Below are 24,545 nucleotides of genomic sequence, written 5' to 3'. Positions count from 1 at the left end.
TACGCGGCTGCCTACCTGGCGTCAGTCAGAGGCTTCTGCCAAAGCCGCTTGAACGCATCATGCGATAACTTACGCGAGGAGAAAAAGAAAACATCAGCACAATAGCGCTGTCCTTATCCCCACTTTACGCTAAAGTCGACCCTCCAGCAAACCGCAAATTACCGCCGTTCTTTAGAAAATTCTCGCCGACGAGCGTCACCCTGCTTTTTTCTTGGCCCAAAGCTGATGAGTGTCAGATTCACTCTTTGCTATTCTTATACGGGGGGGAGACAGCGGAAACAGGATTATGCATTTATTGTCTCTCCTGACCTCGGCTGAACCGCCGCGGAGAGGAAGGTGATTACGCCATGCGGTTTTTCCCGCTCGGAGACGCCAGAGAGAATATCAGAGCGGGCACTCCAAAGAAATCGTGTTATTTGCCGTTAGCGTGGCTTCCATGTGGCAGGAGAGGAGCGATGAAACACATTTTGGAAAGATAATTGCTTTGGTCAATATCGGCGGGTCGCCTGTTTTACATTCCATTATGGGAAGGACGGGTGGGGGTGTGTGAGTGTGTGTGTGGGGCGGCCGTTTCATCAAGTAGAGATAAATAAAAGGACGGGCGAGCCAGAAGAGAAGCCATATCCCAGGTAAATGAGAGCCTTATGAGGGAGATTAGTGCAAATCCCGCGCACACGGCGGGGGAGGGGGGTGAGGGGGGCCGGCCAATCTAGCACATTCCGGCGGCAATCGATCAAAGAACACCCCCACATCACAGCCGTACAGGGTGGGGTGGGGTGGGGGGGGCAGTGGGTGAGACTGTGCGACAGCCCAGATTGGAGGCGATCACGCTGACAAATGGAGGCCTCGACTGACAGAGAGAGAGCGAGCGAGAGAGAGAGAGAGAGAGACAGAGAGAAAAGGCGGCACAATCTCACTCCAGGGATGCAAACGTGCGTGTCGTGCGTAAGCGGCAACGGAGGGCAGGGTGGCATCCTGCGGAATTGATAAAAAAAAAAGCAACAACAACAAAAACTTGTATGACAACAACCCCAAACCCAAAGCATTAGTGCTTTGCAGGAACACATGAAGAAGCGTTTTAGATGAAGGTTGCAAACAGGGGGCTAAGTTTACTAGAGGTCGGTCGCGGCTTCGTGGGCGTTTGTTTAGCAATTCAATAATTTCAATGATTTATTAGCTAGACATGATAGAAAGTGGGATCGCGTTTTTATTTTTGTGGAATAAATTTGAGTGCTGAGGAAAATATTCGGGTCGCGACTTCACGGTAGGGAAAAAAAAATTGGGTGCTGAGACTCCACCAGTTGAGAAGCACTGCCGTAGAGAGTGTACTAAGTGGTGATGGTGGTAGCTCTTTGTATGTCTGGCATGAAAAATAAAGACCTGACCACGAGCATGGTGTTGGGTCTTTGAAGCAGCCGAGTCAATATATTGTAACCGTATTAGCTTTAACAGCAAGGAGCCCTTTTACCTGGCTGATAATTCCACTCCTTTACTGAACTAGGTAAAAAAAGATTAGCCTACGGCACCGAATGACGGCGGTCTAATGGATGTGTCATCCCTCTGGCAGCAGGTATGGACAGAATTCAGCCACGCACTTGGTCTCACGCCATCTCTACCCATCAATTAAAAAGGTGGCTTCAATCCCACACGTGCCTTTATTCCGCGCTTATTATCCCGTGCGACCTTGTAACGAGGTGCAGATGGACCTCTTGTCTGGTGTTTATGAGCGGCGCCATTCATTGTCTGCCGACCGCGGGGAGACTCTGCTTTACAATGAATTAATGACAAACTGGAAGAAAGAGTTGGAGGCGGAGGCTGGAGAAGTCGGCAGTGAAACAGAAGTGCAGAATAAACCCACCTAAACTCGCGCACGTCCGTCTGCCGGTGCTCATTAGTTTATAATTGATGTGATGCGGTCTGGCTAGTGCCTGCTTGAGACCGTTCCAGCCGCGCAGCAGAAACACAAGGTGGCAAGCGCAGCGGTCCGCGGGAAACCATTCCGACTGTATCGCCACAGGCTTCGGATTCTGCCTCCAGTGCGGCCGTCTCATTAAACTCCATTAACCTGCAGCACGTAGCCCGGCCGAGAAAGACACCCCGCCCACCTGTTTCATTAAGGGCAAACACATTCCTCGCACCCCGCGTGCGGCTCCTCCCTCAGCCGGCGCTCCGCACGTCATCCGCGCAAGCGCCCGCGCACAAAATGCAAATAGACCTCCTCAAGACGGAGACGCAAGAGGCTCCAAACTAATAAGGGAGAGCCGAGAGAAGGGAAGGCAGAGAGAGTAGAAGTGGATGCAGGTGATCAAGAGGCCGAAGATGATGAGGAATGAATCGAAAAAGATGAAAAAATAAATAAATAAAAGAAACACCTCACTGCAGTGCTGCCACTTCCTGCGCCAGCGAATTGCAGCGCAGGTACGGTGAGACGGAGACAACCTGTGTCGGGAAGCAAACTACCCGCTAATGGAGCCCCATGTCACGTCTGTATGCCAAACACCATCTGTATTCACTCAGTAAGACGCGCGCACACACCCACACACACACACACACCCACACCCACACACACACACACACACACACACACACACACACACACACACACTCGCCAGTGATATACCTTGGGAGTGTGCGGTGCAAATACACAAAGCCAGGTTTATTTATCCTTTCATTTAAAATCAAAATCAAAATGGGGAAATCCAATAGGTCTGACAAAACATCTCCGATAACCAACGGCCCCGAGAGCCGCCGGCTCAGCGGCTCCACTCCGTTTAAGGCGAAACAATGAGCCTCCCCCGAGCCGGGGCGAGGTATTAATATGTATTGCATTATGAAAGCAACGTGCAGCAGAAGCGGTCCCGACAGTGGAATTCACGCCACTTGAGCGCAAAAAAAACAATGTTTGTCGTCGCGGAGCGAAGGGAACGATACGGAGCAAAGATAAGCCAGCAGGAAGAGGTGCAGCGCTTTGAAACGTACCGTTGGTGCTCTCCTCGTCGATGGTCACGATTGTCGCAGGGGGGCCCGGCCGGGACAGCTTGCACTCTGCAGGCGTGCCAGAAGAAAACACAACATTAACGATCCAAGAAGCAAACATGATGATGATGGAATGGTTTTCCATTGTTAAGTTCAAAAAGAAGGATTAAAAATGGTTTAAAATGGTTTCACAATAGGTGAAGGGAAAGTTCTCCTGTAAAAGTGCTTATTTGAGTTTGAGATTACTGGTGTAACTGGTGTAATTGGGGTTTAAGTACTGCTGCTAAATAACTGCTGGATCATGTTACAGTTTGGCTCTTTTACAGAAAGTTAAAATGCCATGAGGTCTTGACGAGCCAAAACAGACAAATCAGATAACGCGGTTAACAAATGTTTGGCATTTTACAGGAACGATCCCGTTGAAAATGGTGTACAAAAAAGTTCTGCAGCTGACCTGTTTGCCTTTCCACATTTATTAATCCTCATTTAGCTCCCTACCTATTAGTCGGTACCCACTGAGCCAGAGCATCTCATTTTCCCCACACAAACGTGCAAATGCAACGTCAACCTAGACCGACTGAGCCGTTAACATACGGCAATGCACTTTGGCGCCGGCACTGAAATGCAGCACCTGACAGCAAATACGCTTTCCGTCTGACGTGATGGACCTGGAGAATCCTGTTTTTGTCGCAACTCCTTGTATTAGATGTCACGCTGACACGGGCCCCCCACCAACAGGGGGTGACATCATTGCGGTATCAAGAAGCGGGGGATTGTATGATAGTGACACCAGACAAACAGGGCGGTCAAAGCGTGTGGCGACACGGCGAGAGGAGCACTGACAGTAGAGGCTTCGCAGATGGAGGTCGCGGCGGCGGGATGTTATGGGAACACGGGACACAGGTATTGGCAGCTTGACAGACAGCACCAGATGGAGTGGGGTGTTGCGGGGAGGGAAAGGGGAGGGTCTCATGCAGTGGAGAGGCGAGTTCTGCAGCTGAAGGCGAGGACAAGGATACAGATACAGGCGAAGGGACGCGGTGGAAGTAGGAATGTAAGGAGGGGTGAAAAAGACAAAAAGGAAAACTGACAACAAATGTTTTTTTTTTGTTGGCCCGCTTACCCTCATACTGCCAGTCTGAAGAGGTCAGAGGTTAGTGGCGCCAGAGGGAAGGTGAGGCATTAAAGAAAAGCATGAAAAAGGAGGTTGAGAAACAGCTCTGATGACAGGAAGGAAGATCAACGTTTGTTAAGGAAGAACAGACATTCAAAAGAGAGCGGCGGGTTTAGGAGATTGAAACAGCTCCTTGAAGGGTTTGTGCTGAAAAAAAAACACACATTCTTCCAAATACAATCACCAGATTTTGTCTCTCCGAACAATAAAGGTCTCATGTGCTAAATCACTTTAAGGACTCCCCAGGAAAAAGAGAGCTTTTTTTTTTTCTTCTTTTGCTTGCTTACCTTTTCAGAAAATGTGACATTAAAACTCAGTTTTGGCAATCCTACCTTTGTGATGTCACATAGGGGACACAGTGTAACAGGTGCATGTTTGACCGGCCTGGTATTTGTGCCCTTCAAAACATGTGAAAGGTCGAAAAAAGCATCAGCTGTGGAAGTGAAAACTGAGAATCTTTGCAGGAGGCTTTAAACAGAGGGCTAAATATGGTATTTCCTGTTTTTTTTAAGATCACTACTTGTTCTGGGCTCTTCTACTGGAGTCTGGGAGCAAAACTAAGATATGAAAATGAGTTGCAATAACAAGAGAGTGAAAGGAGCCCCTGAAAATTTGAGTTCATTTGTCACCACCATTTGTTGAATTACCCGAAACTCAGTCATGCTGCAGGTGCTTTACCGTCTCCTCCTGTCTATCTTAAATTACCAGACCTGTTACCTTGTAAGATATCAGATCGCTGGCAGGATGCTGTCAGCAGTAATCAGATACGGATAGAATAAAACAGCACATGGCGGGCAACAGTGCACCGACCGTCAGAGCGACAGGGTTTCACACCCACCTTCTGTTGTCCGCAACCACGCACCTGTTGCCAGGTGAAAAAACAAAAACACTGCTTGTTAAATATGCATGCCCTCCAGGACTTTGCTAATGTGATGGTTTAAAAACTTGAATTAGTCGTGAAATAAAAAAAAAGAAAAAAAGAAACACTAAAGTGTGATGTGGCAGTCCAGATACAAATTAGCACTTAAATTGGCAGTGACAGCCTGAGGCTGTGGTAGAAAATGTTTCCTGGAAGCCATTTATTTCTTCATCAGTTTTCTCTTCTACTTTTAATGTGGTTTAATTCATCAGTCATGAGGCGGTTCATGTGAAGATTTAGAGCCACGCCAGGCTGTCTCGCTCGACAGGTGCAAAAAAATTCCCTCATTCTCCCTCGTTACTTGGTAAAAAAAAAAAAGAAAAAAATTGGAAAGCTGTTGCAACAGTTTCTAATCTAAAATGCTTGATGAATCATCATGCACACATCCCTCTTGCACATTTTGTTTAGTTTTTTGTTTTTTGTTTTAAGAGTCCTGGTAATTTTATTCCAATTCCATTACTAGTGCCCAATAAAATGAAGTGATAAAATAGAGAGCAAGTAGGTCACAGCTCACAATCGGAAACATGAGCGTGGAGAAGATAAAAAATTAGTATGTAAATGTAATTCAGGGGCAGGGGGTGTACGCAGTGTGAAGTTTGCACATGTGATTGTGTGTGGTCGAGCAAAATTAGATGAAATTTAATTAAAATGAAAAAAAAAATGTTTCCCTTAATAAAACAGGACGAAGAGACAATCCATACATACAAAATGCATTCAATGGGAAACAAAAATCTAAAATAAAAAAATTCTGAAGCAAACTGGGTAGCTGAGTAGAAGGTTGAAAGATTACTGCAAAAACATACAGGTCCTTGTTCCAGTGTCTATGGAGTGCAGAATTAAACTTCTCTGTGTGGGTTTTTGTGCACCGTGTTAGGGGGGACTAGGAGCTGAAGCGTCTCACTGCCTGGGGGTTCAGCAGTCTAGTGGTGCAGCTAAATCTCCTCCCACAATGCATGAGGGAAAAGAGGCTGTGGGAGGGATGGGAAGGGAGGTCAGTGATGGTATAGGATGCTCTTCGGCTGCAGCGTTGGTGGTAGAAGCAGCAGAGATAGTAGGGAGGCACAAATCGTGCTCTCATCTGTTCTCGCAACACTGTGTGCTGACAACTGCCAAAGTGAGGCGGAATGTCGGGGCCCTTCGACGGTGCCTCAGTAGAAAGGTGGAGAAGGTTTGGCGAGGTGTGGAGCCACTTTTGGGCATTCTTGGCAGCACTGTCAGAGCAACGGCAGAGCTCCAACAATTTAAGAGCATTTCACTCTCTCAATGTGGGAACCATCCATGATCAGTGGATGAAGTTGATTGGTGTTTTTCAATAACAAAATTTGTTTTTCAATAAACAATAAACAATACGCGGGGTAATTGCATTGAAGATTGTTGTAAGGGCACCATGAAGAATAGCTGTTGTTATGCTACGGCTACAACAAACAGACTAAACTAATCCTCGTGGTCCTGAGGGTAGGACTGTGTGCTTTGCACCAAGCTGCCAGCTGCTCCAACAGAATGGCCTTGTGCCTACAGCAGACAAGGCCACCGACTGTGGTGTCGTCTGCAAACCCGATCAGTCGCGAGTCAGCAGAGAGAACAGTGCAGGACTCGGGACACGGCCGTGGGGACATTCTGTGATCACCATGGTGGTTTGTGACATGATGCTACAAGCCACGACTGTTCCTTCAGAATCTTGTTAGAGGTACAATTGTCCATCTTTTACATACTTATCTCAAGCAGAAAAGTCAATAAATATGATCTTGGTGTTTTTCTTTTCCTAGAGCAGCAGCTATAGCGTCATATGTAGACCAAGTGTTGATCTCCTGAGGATGGGTGCCTGTCGATTGTCTGCAAAAAAGGTTGTCCGCAGACAAGCTCTCAAAAACCTTGCAAAAAAACTCTTAGGTTCTTTCTTGCTGTCCATTTGCAGTAGGATCACCACATTTAAAAGCAGCATACCGCTCCCTCGTCGATGTCAGCCAGGGTTTTTGATTAGCACATGTGCTCATGGGTTTTCACCATTTTTGTTTGGTTCCAAGCAAACGCTGGTTATCCCTGCTGATCTGCGATGCCTCTTGCCCGAAGCAGTGTACAATCAAAGCATAGCTGCGTTGCCACAGAAGCCTTCTGTGGCCAAACTCTCATCTCTCATTGCAAATGAAGGTTGAAGCTTCACCCGAGGCAAAGACAGTCCAAGGGTCAAAGTGACACCCAAAAGGGACGCTGCCCTGTATGGATTTTTAATGTCTGTGTGTACTAAATCCAAAGTGCTGCTTAGTTCGCATGCCTGATCTGACATCAAGTTTACAGTCCAGAGAACCAAAATTCCAGTTGGGTATTTTGTTGAGTCTGCTGATCAGCCTGGCACTTGCTGGCTCAGAGAGACGGTCAACTGATATACCACTTGACAAAGGGGAGGGAGGCTGAAGCAATAGCCACCCTGTTGACATCCTTGTGTTCCTTTCAAGAAACACTTACACAGATCACAGTGTTGTTCCTGCTTTTGTATTGAACTGGAAGAAGCTATGCACGTATGTTCTTCTGCATACCTGCTGCTTTACTGAAGAAACAAAACTGTGAAACATTTCCTTTGAAGATAAAAGGCAGAACCAAGCCGAGATGTAGAAAAGTGCTTCCGCTAAAAATGCCAGCAGCCCTCGACGGCAATCAGAGCACAGAGGGAAAGAATCCCGCGTACACACAGCGGATGAACAGTCACTTTTGCACCACGTAAAGGAAATCAACCTTTTACAGGAAGACAATCCCAGTCTTCAAGCCCCACAAAGTCCATGAAGCCTTTAGGAGTTGTTTTGGTTTGGGTTTCCACCGCCTGTCGCTGCTACACAGTTGATGGAGAGGCATGACTTTGGGGGATACGACGATAGACGATGAAAATATTGGCTAGAAATAATGATAGATTGAGGCTGATGTGGTGCAGATGCACTGTTTCTGCCTCTTTTGGGAACCAGGAACTGGGGTAAAATAACAAAAAAAATTGAATACATTAATTTCCCTTGATGAATCAATATTTGGATTTTGAGGGTAGACAAGATGATTAATTGTTCATGAAGTGTCTATCACAGAAACTGAAAAAAACTTGAAACTAACTTCTCCCTTTATGAAGCTCTCCAAAAAGCAATTCAGTGATACACAGGATAATGGCACTCTGTGAATAAAGTCTGTACATACAGAGTGTTTAAATTATTTATTAATGGATTTTTTTTTCTTCCTGTAGAAGCCAACTAGATATACTCTGGTGCAACATAAGGATGGTGTTTCAAACCACACAGGAGAGCCAATCTGGTTGTATAATGTTATGGAAATAAAGCAGAGAGCAGCTGGGTGTACGTTGCTGAAATGGAGAGAGATGGAGAGAGAACTGTGCAGGGAAAAGAATAACGAAAAAAAAAAAACTACTGTGAGAACAGTGTGCACATTCAGCGGAACGGTGCTCTTGTCAATCTGCAGGGGAGGGGAGTGTCAATCCCATGACAACATTTTGACGCCCTTGTTTAAAATGGTAAGCATCCAAAAAGGGAATAGAGGAGCGAGAAGGGGATGAAAAGGCAGAGTTGATCATACGACTCAGGAAGAGGAGTGTGCTGCAAAAACCGGGAGCTCACTGTCTGGGTTCAGTGGAATTTTAACGAATCATTTCAACAGGCTTAGACTTGCTGCTGTTTTGAGCAGAAGCAATTAAAAAAATAGATAGTATGTGTCTCTTCTGAGCTTGTATTTCAGAGTAATGCAGAAAAATAGTTGCATTGGGGAGAAAGAAGGAGACTGGTAAATGTTCACGTACATATCCTATAGCAGCATTTGCATGAGCAAACTTCAAAAGTTTCTTCAAATTTACGAAAATAAGAAGCATGATGTGATGAGATGCTTAACACAGATAAAATATAAATTTTCCATTGATAAGCATATTTAAAGCATGGCAGCAATTGTGTTGTCTTTTAATAAATATGAGTTAATTTCTTCACAAAATCCCAAAGATCCATCTAAACACTTGTCTTAGTAGCTGATTAGCTATTAATATTATTGGATGATGTTAATGCCAGCTGAGTCGGCGGAGTTACAGCTGCAAGGCGGACTCAAGATCCCTGAATGTTTGTTGTGCCTCCCGCGTCCCCAATCAGTGCCCTGCTCTGTACGACGCCACCATTATGGTCCCTAGTTAGCCCATTTGGAATCCCAAGGAAGCAGGGACCAAAATGGTCAGGGTTGGAACTGTGTAGGGGCCAGTGGAAACGCCTGCAAACCAAGCTGAGGTGCGCCAGTGGAAACATGCCCTAACATTGTGTTCCAACCACATGTAATGGCATTTGCCTATCGCGCACAAAAGCTCTGTATAGAAACAACAGACACCAGCTGAAGTGAAAGCTATATATGACCTCATGACGTGTTTTTTGAAGGTAGCGAGAGGGAGAGGGCGTTGCTGTGGTAGAAATGAGAATTTTGGTTTGGAACGAGTTTGGACTGGGCTGGGATTGAAATATGCTAATTTTTTTTAAGTTCAGGGTCAAACTATTCAAGCAATATTTTCATAAATGAACAGTGATTGCCATCCGAAAGTGAATAGTCATAGTTTCATGTTTGACACTAGCTGAACACCAACAGTGCTCAACAGACTTGGCAGCAGTTTCACTTGTGCTCAATCAATATGGTAAACTTTTGTCTGCCCTCAAGCACAAAAACCACTCTGCAGTGTTTTCAGATTTTCCATCAAAATTAAATCATTGTAATTCTGAGGTTCAAATTGAAACGTGAGGACAGAAACCCTACTGTGGAACGCCATCCACGATACATCTATAGGTGCCTTGGATGGACCAACAGAGAGGTTTTATTTTCAAACAGCAAAAATAATGAGGATCATCAGGGGATCACTTTTCAAAGCCTCGCAAATCTGAGTAAATATATATAATCTAAAACTGTAAGGGTATTTTTCTTTACATGAGTGCTGGTTTATTGAACCTGGTTGGCCTTGCATGAACAAAAAATTGATCCAAGAAGAAAAGGGAATTAAAACAAACCCAACAGCAGCATTCAATCACTGACATGGAATGAGGCCGCGGCAGACTTTCCACAGGCCGAGCACAAAGACAATCAAACTGTGCTAACTTAATCGTCGGTGCAGTTTGCTCTCACCTACAGAGACCCTCTCGCCAATCAACCTTAACGATGTTGACTCCAATCCATAAAGCTTTAATTATAAAATGATTAGTGCTGATGTCACAAAGGTAAAACAGCCCTTGAATCACTCAGCACAGCAGGGTGAACAGCCAAGCATTAAAAAACAAAACAAAAACATACAAACGACACAAGGATTCAGATTTTCTATTGGTAGGATTATTAGAATAACAGAAAAAAAAGAAAAACAATTGATTTACTGTGTAAGCTAAGCTCCTAAAGAAAAGACTGTGAAATGTGAATAATTAAGTAAAATGAATCATACAGTGAATCATTCTACAAATCGCTGTAATTGACAAGACCCATCTAGCTCATTTTCAGGATCCAACAGCAGCTCATATATATGGCAAGGAAGTCAGCTTGGTGACATTTCCATTTCAAAGGCATCATCTTTATCTGGCGCTTGGCTCTGGCTTCATCTGCAAAGGTAGCTTTTAGCAACCGATAAACTGAGCCATCGGCCCCCCAGTGAGGGGATTCAGACGAGGAAGAAAAAAAGACCTAGCAGAAACCACCATTTTGCTGCCCAGTGGGCTGCGCCAAATCTGAGAAAAAATATTTTACAGCAAACATGGAAAAAACAAACAAGACAACAAGCTTCTTATTTGTTTGCAGAGCAAATAGATAAAAATGGTTCCACACACACTGCAGCTGAAACATGCGCGCAGTCTTCAGAAGTTTGGGAACACACAGCAGAAAAGAGAAACACTTCACTTAACTCGAGACTGGTGCAACAGCAAAGAGACAAATTGTATTACTTTGTGATACAAACTTCTTAAATATACATTATTATCTCTGCTCTTGCACTTTTTTTTTTTTTTTTTTTTGTAAAGGTCCGGAACCTCTGCAACGGAGAAACGTTTCTTCTGGAGACCTTTTGGTTTAGTCAACATGGTCGCAGCTGGCTGCAGGGTTCAAAGTCTGACATTATGGCCGCTCTCCTGTGCCGTATAGCTGACAGCCAAGAACCCAGACTGGTAGAGACACAGCAAACCCGTGCATTTATTTCCCCCCCCCCGCTGGGATTGACGATGAAGTTTGTATAGATCTATTTCCAGAAGGGCAGAGTTGCAGTCTGGGAGAGGTCCAATTGTGGCTGGCAAAGGAAGATGTGGAGGACAAAGGGCAGCTGTCCAGCAGGACACACAGCCAGGTGATGGCTGCTGATGCGGGTGGAGGCGGCGGGTTAAAACAAACAAGTGTCAACCGTCCAGGGGGGCCTTTTTGTCCGGGCTGTGCAGTTTGGTTTACACTGGCACAGAGTGCAACACTGGTAAGGCCCGCGGGCGCTGATGGTTTCATGCAAAAATCCACCGTTTCATTCAATGCTTTTCTCGCAATAATATTTGTTGGCAAACTTCTCAGAGACGAGGGGTGAAGTCCATCCTTTACTCCTGTTGCCTGCTGCACTTTTCAGAAAGGGATGCCCTTTGTGATGTCGCAGAGGGCAAAGGTACCTTTGCAACAGATCCGACTCTCTGTCTCCTTGCAAACACAGGAAAGGTCCAATAAAGTGTTTGAACAAGAGGCTGACAGGGTATTTATTCTTCTTTTTTTTTCAGGAGGCTGAAAACAGAGGCCTAAAGTTTGATCCAATTTTTGCAAGGCTGAAAATATGGGACCTTGAAACTTTGTTCTGCACTTCCATTCTGGATTTCAATAGTTTTATTCAAACTGTGAGGATTAAAACACAAAATCCCAACCAGACGCTGCAAACCAACATTCCGTTCCGTGTATGATGGTTTTTGTTCGCAGTTACAGTTTCAAATGAGTTTCTGAGACATGACGGAACTGTGGACCTCTCAAGGCTCATCCTTCACAGAAACTTTGGGCAGTACTTTAGGTTAAAAAAAAAACCCTCATGCACGCTATTATTTATTTCGCATTATTCTCCAGTTTTACAATTATCCGATGACTTTGTAGCGGCTCTGCTACTATTTTAACATCGCCGGCCTCAATTTTCTGGGAGGAAATCCTTTTTTTTTTTTAATGTTTTAATTTTTTTGGACTACAGAGTCAACGACTAATGATGGCCCCTTCCACTTCATCCGTCTCTTTGCGCAAATGTCCCGTCATCTCAGCCGACACAATGGATTAAGTCACACAAAGTAATTTCAGCAGACGGCATTACTCAATAACTGCCTCATGCTTCAGTTGCAGTTTGCCATCAAGTGTTGAGCCGCTTGCAGAAATAATACCGATTAAATTCACGGGCTTCAAACTTTCAGATTATTTTACTCCCTTTTTTGGAGGTTTGTTTTTCCTCACCAGTAAACAAATACTGACTTTTTAAAGTGATGTCATTGTAATCCCATTGTGTGGAAAACAGACTTGCTGGCTGTTATTTGTATTTTGAGACTGACAAATATCTGATGAGTTAAAAAAAAAAAAACAACTGGTCTCTGTCTTGCAGACAAAATAAAAGTGAGTTTATTCCATTTGATGTATAACTTTGTTTTTATTTGTCAAAAACTTTCAACATAAAGCATTCCAATTATTTATTTATGTACCAACCAAGCTGAAAGGACGCAGATCTCGCGCTGCTGCTCCCTTCCTCGCAAGTCGACTCATTCTAAAACAATTACGACCCAATTGCACCGCAGCCGCGAGCAACCCCAGGAAGTTGAAACGTGGAAGAAATACAACCTTCAGATGCTCGCCACTCCGTTAACTTGAAAAAAAACATTTAATTCAAAATTCTCTTCTACTCTTCCTCGCCCTTCGCCTATTTGCCACAAGCAACGCGACTTCTTTCTCCTTCCTCCCGTCTCCGGAACCCTCATCATTAGCGGCGAGGGTTTCTTCTCGGCAGCTGCTGCCTGTAATTGTGCTCCCGTGTGCTATTTTTAAAGGTCACAAGTGGGCTCTGGCTTGTCGGTGTGAAATGGAAAAGGAACAGGAGAGAGGAAGAGAGAGAGAGAGGGAGAGTGAGAGAGAGTGAGGGGGTGAAAAGAAAAGATGTTTTGGGTGGGAGGCGGCCGTGACGGCGGGACGAAAACAGTCGTGACGAGGAACTCTCGCAGCACCGCGGCGGAAGTGGCCGATGATGGAGGAGACGAGGGTTCCCTCCGCTGTGTGGATTAATTCCCTCCCCACCCCCAAACCCCGCCACCTCCATGCCTCTCAACAACGAGCAGAGCGAAGGTCGCGATCGCGCCCCGCTGCGAAGCCTCCACGTCGCCACCTGCTGGGCGGCCTCGGAGGGGGCGGCATGGGGTCCGACCTCGGACGAAACGGTCCTCCCTTCCATTCACCGTCCTGCTGTCTGATTACGACCCGCGGGCGGCCAGATTAAACCTCTCCCTCCATCCCTCCCCATCGCTCCCTGCTGCAGCCAGACACAGTCGGCACATCTGGCCCCTAATCAGACGGGATCCGCTAGAAATAGAAAAAACAATTGTGGGTCAGCGGGGGAAATGCAGGAGGGAGGAAGAGTGGGGGCGCGGCGGCAAGGTGCGGCCCGAGTCACATGTCGGAAGCGCCTCGTTTTTAATCCCCCACCTCTCGGTCGCACGTGCGCACAACGGCCGCGCATAGGCAAGTGTGTGTGTGTGTTTGTAACGTGCATTTGTCTGACATCTGGGTTTAGCCACAGAGGGATTAAGAGGTGGGGGTGGGCGAGTGGGTGGGGGAGGGCGGCGTGGACGGTGTGCATCTGTGCACTCGGCTTTGGATCGGAGAGAGCATCCTTGCGTACGCTTTGTGAAAGGGTGAGGTGTGTCCAACGTGCACGACACGCGAGGATAAACCCAAAAGGGGTGGGGGGGGGGGGGGGGGGGGGGGAGGAAAGGGGTTTAAATGCACATCAAAAAGGAATTTGATCCATCCAGGCGGAACTATCGGACCGTCCGGCGCGGTCTTATGAGGTAAAGGCAGGATCAGGCAACAAGCCCACAGCAGGGAGACACAGTGATGAAAGCAGACAAACAAATAAACACATAAAACTGGCAAATGTTGCAGAAGAAAGACTCCAAAAAGGAGACAATTCAAACTTTCTCTGCTCAATTGGAGCTGACAGAAAGTATTTATATATTATATGTATAATTACATTGTTTAGCTTAGAGAAACATATCTCCACACAACAGCGCTCATAGATTAGATTTTTTTTTTTTTTTTTTTTTTTCAAATTGTCTTTTGAAAATGGCCTGAAGCCGCAGCACCACTGTGTTTTCCAGCCAAATAATTACAAACCTCACCCAGAACCTCACCGGAATTCAGCAGAACCATCCTCCCTACAGCTCAATGCCAGCCCGACATTTCTGGTTCCTTTTTTTTTTTTTTCTCTCTCTCCCATTCAATAGATGGACAACAAACAGGTTGACAGAGCCAGGAGCCAAGAGCGCCTTGAGGCAGACAGCACAAGGAGATTTATAAGCAAGAGGATGAAGGATGTGGAGCTCAGATAAAAAAAAAAAAAAAGTGAAAAAAATACAAATACACCTCTCCGGACCAAACTCAGCCTTGTCATCAGTGTGAGACACGGCAGCATTTTCAACTCAACCCCTCCCCGCCTTTTTATTACATCTCTGACCGCGCCGCTTATTTGCATGAGCACTCGCTCACTTGCAAACACGGCAGCGATCACAAATCTAAAATCTCTGCAAGTGTGCAGATTACATGGCACAGTGAGATGATATATAGGCGGAGCAGAGCGCCTCGTGTGGGGACTTATTCATAATTTCAAACGATGAGGATATGGGCACGTATATTCAAGCTAAGAACCAATTTCATTTCATTGCTCATAAGTATTAATGATTACATAAATAGATTATTTGAAAATAATATTTCTGCCCATTAGGTGCTACTAGATACAGCGTGTGCGCACACATCTGCAGGTCCTGGAATGTTCAGAAACATGCTTACGAGCGGTACGTGTGAAATTTCCCCAGTGGATACGTGAAACATCTCATTTGGCTTGTCAGGTTAACACATTCATGAATGAATCCACACATTATGCTGCCGACATATATGCCATGACATATTAATTTGAAAATCCTGAAGTCATTTAATGTCAATCCCCACCTGTAAATTGCTGCACATAATACTGTGTATTGAAATGTGGTTCAAAGTTCAGCAAAGGAAAGCGGAATTAAGTGTCAAAGGCCAGGGTCACTGCCGCCTTTACTCGCATTAAACAGCTTCTTATTTATGACTTGCAAGGTCTTGTTAGAAAGGCAGAATAAGACGCAAACGTGATGAAAAATCACTCTCACCAACGATGAAAGTGACACCATGGTGTTTTCTGACCATTATCCAACATCACAACTCAATAATGACGATCGTATTTTAAAATAGTCACGGGGGGGGGGGGGGATTGGGATGAGGACTAATAGAAAAAAAAATGAGGGAAATAGAGTCTGGATCTTGCAAATGACCTAAATTATACCCAGCAGCGCTCTGCTGAGCGGAGTCAGTTAGAATGGCCTGCTTTTTCCTGGAAGAGACCAAAATCCTAACTTGTAGCCAGCAGCCCCTTTTTTTTAAAGCCGGCGAGATGACACTGCAGACGAGATGTTTCCCTTTTGTGACATAAGAAGTTTAACGTGAAACTACAAGGACAATCCTCTCGGCGAGATCCGAGGAACCCGAGCGAGGGGGGGGGGTAGCTGAATTCACCACCTCCTTTCAAATACCCTCTTCGACGCAATAATAATAAAATAAAAAAATTAAGTTTGAAAGCGAACATACGGCGGCCAGGCTTGTTGGAACAGCTCTGCCGCCTGCGTCTTTTCTTTCTCTCCGCGATAATGAGAAATTAAACTTTGCCTTGAAACGTCGGGAAACTTGGAGGGAGTTGAGCGTCGACGCTGGCGGCCGCTACCACGGAGGACTGCAGCTGCGGCTCCTTTCTAACGTCAAATTGCTTCGGCGGCCACAACAGACTGATAGTCTGCAAGGTGTTTGGACCACAAAGAAAAAAAACAAGAGCAGGGTGTCAAGTGTGCGAACAAAGAGCTTTTTTTCTAAAAACCACTGCAGCGATTTACAATGGCCTTTGTTCGGCGGCTAATTTATGATTCTTTGCGAGAATAATATGATGTTCTGCAGTGTTTGTTGTTTTTTTTTTTGTTTCTTTTTTTTTTTGGGGGGGGGGGGTTTCGCTCCTCTGTGAAGCTGATCCGCTGACAGTGAGACATCGCCTCCCCGGCGTTCCAACCCTCCTGCTGGCAGGCAGGCAGGCTGACTGAACCGGAGGGGGAGGCCCGAGGCTTCCTCTTACCTTCTGTGTCCTGGCCCCAGCTGTGGGTCATCAGAGAGACGATCGCCATTCCGCTCAGCAGCCATCTGATCAGCCGCCGCCCCCGCCGCCGCATCTTTTGTCAAGCCTTATTGCCTGCCCACCTGGAATTGAGGGGGAGGGAGACAGAAAAAAAAAAAAGAATCTTACATGTGCGTACACAGAGATAGATGCTGCGGCGCTGTGTGGTCGGGTCATTGAAAAGAAAAAAAAAAACCAAAGCGAAACACAGCAACCTCGTTTTCAGCAAATTAATCCAACGGAGTATCTAGATCGGCGGGAAATGGGGCCGTTCCACATTCCACTGACCGGGTTGTTGGGATTCAGTGAGAATTACCTGCTAACATTCCTGGGTCAGTAGTGTAACACTGGATAAAACCTGGACAGGTGACAGTTTTTCACATGTTTTTATTGCCATTGAGACAAACCTCATGTCAACAGTCAATCAAGAAGACTCCACATTCATTCGGTGGCTGAGGACGGACCGTCTGATTACGATATATGCGATTTCTCTGTCCAACCCTGCGTTCCGAGGGTAAAGCCGCTTTACCTTTTCTCACAAAGTTGCGTCAGTGAAAACCACTGCGTTTCCCATTACGAGAACCAACCGCCGCAAGCCTGAAAATAAGAACACCGAGCTAATTCCTGGGCCAAACTGACACACAACAAACCTAAAAACATGCTACAGGGGGAGTAAGAGAAAAAAAAAAATGCACGCAAGCAGCCGCCTGTGTGCGCAGGGAGAAAGAAGGGTGTCAGCGTGAGGAATAGAGAGGGGTTTTCTTTTCAAATTCCTTCTGAGCTATTTGATGTCGCACCTTCTTCACAAGGCTTATTCTCGGAGCAGCCAATAAGCCGTGAAATCAGCTTTCATTGCATACGCTGAGGGGACGGAGGAAGACTCGCAGGAAAAAACCCCGACTGTCGTCTCACATCACGTCCGTCAGCTTCCGACTCCGCCGCCTTTTCTCTCGTTGCCGCCGCTCGAGTTTCACTCCCCCGACTCAAAACATCACACGGGACTCCTTCCTCGCGAAGACAATTTTTCGACGCTGACCCCGTGAGGGAAAACAAGACGACGTCTCGCATGAGCACGCCGGCGCCCCCCCCCCCCCCCCTCCTCCCCCTCCTCCTTCCCTCTTTCCTGTTTCATATCATTACAGCGCAACAAGAGGAGAGATTTCACAGCGCTTTCCCCCCCATCCTCCTCCCCGCCTCCTTCACACCTCTCCGGCTCCCAGCGGTGCTCCTTTCTCCAGGAGATTCGATCCCCACCCACCCCCCACCACCATCACCAACACCACCTGCACGTCGCCTATCTTTCCTGAGAGGGCCCGAGCAAGATTGCTTTGATCCTCCTCTCGCGCCACGAGAAAAGCCCGGACGTGCGCAAACCCGGCAAAACCCTGAAGAGGAAACTTATTTCTCTCCACGGCTTCTTCCAGATCTCCTCCCCCGAGGTTGACATGGTAACGCCGCATCTCATTTGGGCAAAACCGGGGTGGCGGCGACGGCCGTGCCTGGTTGCTGACCAGGAGGGACGATCGGCGCTGACACGGAATACAGCAGCAGCAGCAGCAGCAGCAGCCGTCTGGGCCACCAGGCACAACATGAGCTCAGCTGATATCGGTATTTTTGAAGCGGCGCTGGTGATGACACGGCGAGGGCAGCGGCTCAGCTCCGCCCCGCCGTAGATAATCCCCGCCGCGACATCCGAGCAGTTCGGCCAGTTAGACCCCCGTCGTCTTTTCACGCCGCGTTTATGCAGCCTCAGCCCCGGCGTTAATATCTCTTTGATGTGCCGGGGCGGGAGCAGTGGGGTCAGAGAAGAGCAGACGGTTCTGAAGACGGGGGTGGGCGGAGGTGAACGGCGCAATCGCATGTATGGATTACAGAGCGAGGGAGGGAGTTTTTATTTTTTTTTTTTTGCTGCATCCGATCGGAAGAGGAAGAAAGTGAAAGTGAAGCGCCTCTCCTCTCCTCCCCCCCGCCCCCGTCTTCGCCCGTCCGTGTTCCTTCGATCTCCTCTCATCCGCCATCGATTTATTTCTCCGCCTTCTTCCGGCTCGCGCGTCTCGCTGTTGGCACCCCGCCGGTGATGCCTTGCTAAGAGAAATCCAGGCTTTCCGTTTTGCCCCGTCCGCCGTTTAAACCTGCGTTCCTCCACATCTGGGTTTTTCTTTTGGAGGCGACGTTAAAATCGAACAGAATCCAGCCGCGGTGCTACCAGATTTCCAGCCGCTTTAGGAAAAACCAAGGCCTTTGGTTCACGTCAAGGGATGATGGCACGGAAAAAAAAAAAAAAAAACGCAAGCACTGTTTCAACAGTCTTAGTTGGTCTTTTCCTTTCATAGAACAATTAGAAGCAGCATCTATAATCGTGAAAATGTGTTAGTTTGGTCTTCTCAGTTTCAAGACAGAGCCTGAGGTCAGGACCTGTTGAACCGTGTGTGTATGTGCGAGGGTGTGCGCCATACGCATAACCTCATATCAGCCAGGCTGTTTCCATCTCATTATCTTTCCAAGTCGTTTTCCATGATCCACAAGATAATTTGTTGTTGTTGCACATTTTTCCAGTCGTGGGAAACGATGGCTCTCTCATCTTATCTTATAATTAACAGTAAAGTACACGATTCCTCTCTGCACAAGTCACCGTGGGTCGTCGCTTTTTGCACACAGTTTGGCAGTGATTTGCCATGTTAACTGAGAGGGTTGGAAATGTTCATCTTCAACGTGATGGGCAGCTTCCTTCGAACTCCTTGGAGCTGTGAAGTACCGCTGCACTAACAAACACTGTGTTTTCTCTTTTTTTGTTTTTGTCTTCGTTATTATGCGAAACTGCAGTATATGTACAGTAGCGCCGCGTCAACGGCTGACACTGCGGACCTGGCGGGGCAGCCCGGGAGTGAAGCTGCGACAGCTGTTCTGCCGTTTTCCCTGCAGTCAAGCGTGGGCGTGAATTTCGCTTCCCGTCAGCGGCTGACGGGAGAGGGTAATCGAGCCGGTCAGCTTTCAGTTTAAAGCATCTGTAAATACATGACGGCGCTTGCCAACAAGGGAGAGGGAGGCACAAATGAGATGGAGCAGAAGTGGAAAAGCCAAATCAAACCCAACTGTTCTGTCATGCTGATAGCAGGTTTTTTTGGTTGTTTTTTTTTTGGACTTTGTAAATTTTTCCATTTTATCTTTTTATCCCCAACTAATCCAAGAGTCTGTCTCACGTTTGCTGTGATAAAAATTAGCAAAAGGCAAGACATCATAAATCAAACAGTGGCAAAAAAATGACTTCTGGGGCAAATTCCAGTACTTTGTTGATTGGATGTGAATTTTTCCTTTTGGAAAAAAAAAAGAAGTCTTAGCTGTACGACCTGTTGCACATTTTACAATTTGATTGATCACATAAACTGGTAACTAAACCCCTCATTGTACTTTGTGAATGTGTACCTTGCTTCCCTGCTGTGCTTCTGCATGATGGTCCCCCCCATCCCCCCCCTCTCCCAAGAGCTCCTGCTGACTGCAGCATGGTGCTGCTAACATGGCACATGTAGGATTAATGTCAGCTTGAGAAGACAGATTCTCCGTCTCGTCACCACGCTTGTCAGAACTGCTGGCAATCCCCCAGTGGCTAACGTCAGCCAGTATCCAATAATACATTTACTGGTAGTGTGGCTCAAGTCCAAACAAAAAACAAAAAACGAAGAAAAAAAAAATCAAAGAAATAAAGACAGACAACATATTTCAGATTGTCGCCTCTTCGGCTGACTGAGCTGGCAGACAAAAAAAATACGTTCCCAGAATTGTTGAAAGGGAGATTATCCTTCTGTTTTTTCTTGTAAAACACGCTTTTTATCGTATACGGCTGCGGTTAAGGCAAAAGTGATTCATAAAAATTCAAAAAAAAGAAGACTAAACAAAGATTTGATCAGGTTCCAGCTGACAAATAAGCAGACAGAAATAAACAGCTTGTAAAAATAAATAAAAAAAATAAAAACAATGGAAAAGAAATTGTGCCCGTTGAGCATTTGTGTTAAGTTTGTGTTTGAGGTAGTAAGTCACCCATTACATCACTCAGTAGTAAAGATGACCCGGCGAACTCAGGCATATGTTGTTTGACTCCCTGCCGTCACCTGAGCCGACACGCACGACAGCTTGAGAACGCGAGAACAAGGTAACGCAACACCAGCTGCGGCAGGTGTGTAACACAAGATCCTGCAAAGCCACACGACCTGCGGTCAGGAATGTCCCCGCCCGGTCAGTGACGTTTCAAGAAAGGGAGGAAAAGGCGGTGAAAGTCGGGAACGGGAGGAGCGATTAGCCTCGGCTAACGGGTGGCTAACAAGGAGCGACAGCCCGTCAATAACAGATGGGACAGCTGCTGCTAAAGCCCTTATCTCATTCATTCCCACTTAATCTACACGGCTCACCTACACCCAGTTTATAAATAGCACGGTCATTCATTAAGTGATTGCTGAATGGCTGTTTAATCGGCGACACATGGGGCGGATTTGACGGGCCTCATGTTTTGCCGTAGCCGTTAGCGTTAGCGACAGGTAGCCGGAGAGTTTCCCCCACAGACCAAAGTTGCCAACCGCCCCTAAAAATACAGGCTGGCTGCCTAGCTTGCGTAGAGTAGGCTATGAATCAGGAACGCTTGATCTTTTCAGCTTTATTTATTTAATTCCTTTGTAAACGCCATCCATCCTGCACTTGATTGATTGTTGTGTGAAAACATGTTCAATTAAAAGATTTCAATCCAATTGAAACATCCAGCTTATTTCTAATGTCTATTGGGAACAAAGCAGTTCAAACTATGTGAACCATACACTTTTTTTCGAACCCTATTTCAAGTTATGATTTACCACTACTGGCAAGCCACTGGCCTGTGATGGTCTTGGCCCAGAGCACTGTGGGAGGCCTCCTTTATTTTTCTGAATGAAAGTTGGCAACACTAGCACAGACCAACGTCGCCCATGTGGCGTTTTCACTTCCACTCCTTTTTTTTTTTTTAAATTGTGCACCACATGATCATTTCTCCTCCAACACAGATATGCATGCCTCCACTTCCAGCCTCACTGGATACCCATCCCTTCTTTTTTTTCTCTCCAACCACCTGCTTCGTTGTCTTTGTCATTGGCAGCCCATTTTATAAATGAGCAAAAAAAAGCAGCAAAAGCAGCCGTCTGATTTTTTGTCCCCCCCCCCTGTTCCCACAACTAAGTTTGCTCAAACACAGGAGGGCCGTCTGTGAGAGGAGGCACGTGGTGAAGTGTGAGCTCAGTGACGGGGCGCCACCAACGCTCTGAAGTTATGAGCTTAAACGGCCTCACATTGGAACTGAGACACTTTTTTTTTGTTGCATGCAGGAACCACACGAGGAGAGCTTGAGTGACTACTTTAGAGCAGAGGTGAGGTGATTGGCTGGTTGATTAGCTAATCAATGGTGCAGCTCGATCAGTCACTATCTTTACTGTCGCCGGGCTAATATAACTGAGTAACTCGAGGGGGGAAAAAGTAAACAGGCTTTTAAATACCGTTCAGCCAAACTAATTGGCTCATAGGGAAACACTATCAACATTATCAGAAGGTTCAAACGTTTGAACTGGGGAAGAGTGAAACTTTAGGTCTTTAGTTGCCAAAGCCTGCCGCCAGTGTCACTTAATTTGGAGTGAGAGACTCATTTCAAGTCTTTTCCATGTGCTCTTTGCGTCAAAGATGAAACACAACAGCAATTATCGCTAATCTTTATCCCCCCCCCCATTTTGTTCCACGCTTTGATCCCCCATGATATTTAACAGCCAATTTCCAGCATCACTTCCTGGAATGAAGAGCACAAGTCCACTGGCCAAACACAAGTCCTGCTTCAATCAATTGCATTTTATTTTTTTCCCCGCGGGATCGCCGTCCGAATCACACCTCATTATGTTTCTGTTTTACAAGTTGTGTTAAATTGGCTTAAAACGTGCGCTGTGGTCGGCTCGCTTTGATTTTCAATTACCGCAGAACAAAATGGGAAAAAAAGGCCCTGAAGCAAAAAAAGATGTGTATAAATATAAAAACGGCATATATTTGTGTCGCTGAGAGCCTGTTTTCGCCCTCGCTGTATCCCAACACAACCCCACCACTGTCGTCTTAACCAGATCCAAAAAAAAAGAGCTGCAGCGCTGCTTCAAGACGCCTTTTCACCCCTGCAAATTAATTACTTCCTTGAAGAAACACAGTTAAATGGCGCTCGCAACATCAGGGGCCTGGCGGTGCGCTGCGTAAAGTGGTTAAGTTGGTTATAATCGACGCGATTGCCTCGTTTGTATTAAATCACGAATTGCTGCTGGTGCTTCTCGCCTGTAGACGTGTCGGAGCAGTTCCTGACTACTGACTGCTCATCGTGCACACACACACACACACACACACACTCACACACACACACACACACACACACACACACACACACACCCACACACACACACACACACACACAGGCGGGAGGAGCAGTCAGTGATCTCGACGTGCACTTGACAGACAAACACAGACGGGCACACAGACACACACTTGCAATAATGTAAGTTGTATTCATTCCATCTCCTCACTTATGTTTTGTTATCCTCCCTTTAGGGGAAGCCTCCAGGTGCTGAGCGCGGCTGATTCCAAACATCAAAGTTGGGATGTTAGTCAGAGCAAACTGACCCTTGTGGTGTGTGTGTGTGTGTGTGTGTGTGTGTGTGTGTGTGTGTGTGTGAGGGGGGTGTGTATAAACACCACAATGTAGTTTTGAAAATGCTACGAGCAGCGAATAAAGGATTTAATGGCCTCGAGTGCTCTGGTGAACACGATGGTGGACCACAGACGGTTCTGTGGGAACCCGGTGAACCCATTTATGCAACGTGGTCTCCTTGACAAAAGCACACTTGTTGGGATGGAAAGAGGGAACAAGGCCTCGGGGTGAATGCTGCTGGACGGCGGGCACGTATGTTCAAAAGCACTTTGCACGTGCATCATCAGCGTGGATGCGATGCTGAGAAATGCAGAAAAACGGAAAAAAGGCAATGCCATTTATATAAGTTCTGACCTGAAAAACAATTCACTTATCATATTTTGACCATTTGGTCAGTGCAGTCGGCAAAGCCATGAAAGCACGTAAGGTTGCATGGTTGAAGTCAGCGCTTATACTGCAAAAAAAAAAAAAAACTCCAAAAACAGTGTGGAAAAAATTAACATATTTTACTTACTCCCTCCTGACATGATGTTCAGAGAAAATAATCCCCTTGTATTAACAGGAAGCACGGAGCGCAGTTTTTTTTATTTTTTTATTTTTCCCTTCCGCGGCTAATTTACCCCTTTTAACGTTTCGAGATTAAACAGCGGATTTATCTTGATTCTCAACCTGTTTGGAGCAGCGAGCTGAGGCCTCGTGGAAGCTACTGTAATTATTCTCTCTTGATCCTCGGTGAAAGGCTGAGTGGCGAGGGTGGAAGGAGGAGATTCAGACGAAGGCATCCGAGATCTCTGGTGAGCGGCAGCCCCTCGTATTTGGGGCAACTCACACACACACACACACACACACACACACACACACACACACACACACACACACACACACACACACACACACACACACACACACACAAAAAGGGTGCAAATGTGTTGACGTAATTTGAATTTAGAATCAATGAGAAATAAAAACCGTCTCATTTTAGGGCCATGCTACAGAACTGCCCTGATTTATTAGTATCTCTTTAAAAAGAAGGTCTTCTCCTGATGAATCACTATTCTGCCATTTAGTGCCACCTTGTGATGTCACTATGCTCTATGTAGCCTAGTTTATTGCAACCAAAGTACTTGATGAAATTTTTAATGAACATTTTTACTTTTTCCATACGCTTAAACAATGTTCCAAAAGTAAGTTGTGCATTTACCTTGACATTTTATGAAAGCTAAAGTAATGGCTACACATATGCCATTTGAATCTGGAGCACGACTGATGGGAGCAAACGCATGAAGAGCATCTCCCGAGTTGGCCGAACCTCAATGCAATTATGTTCGATACACGGGTCGCCGTTAGTCTGGCC

The 24,545-nt window shown here is 46.2% G+C and overlaps 1 protein-coding gene across 1 annotated transcript in view; it reads right to left on the bottom strand.

Moving 5' to 3' along the window:
• Window positions 1-24,545, bottom strand: part of LOC142896592 (protocadherin-15-like) — a 185,347-nt gene that overhangs the window by 116,914 nt on the left and 43,888 nt on the right. Inside the window, exons 3-4 of the mRNA XM_076038354.1 lie at window positions 16,465-16,586; window positions 2,980-3,045 (exon numbers count right to left, since the gene is read on the bottom strand). Coding sequence (XP_075894469.1) covers window positions 2,980-3,045; window positions 16,465-16,558 — 160 coding nt within the window. The 5' untranslated portion in view covers window positions 16,559-16,586. The remainder of the gene's footprint in view (window positions 1-2,979; window positions 3,046-16,464; window positions 16,587-24,545) is intronic.

The sequence above is a fragment of the Nelusetta ayraudi genome, unplaced genomic scaffold, assembly GCF_046127955.1.
Source record: "Nelusetta ayraudi isolate G7.1 ecotype Tasmania unplaced genomic scaffold, CSIRO-AGI_Nayr_v1 ptg000056l, whole genome shotgun sequence".
NCBI lineage: Eukaryota > Metazoa > Chordata > Actinopteri > Tetraodontiformes > Monacanthidae > Nelusetta > Nelusetta ayraudi.
This window is presented reverse-complemented; position numbering and strand designations above follow the sequence as displayed.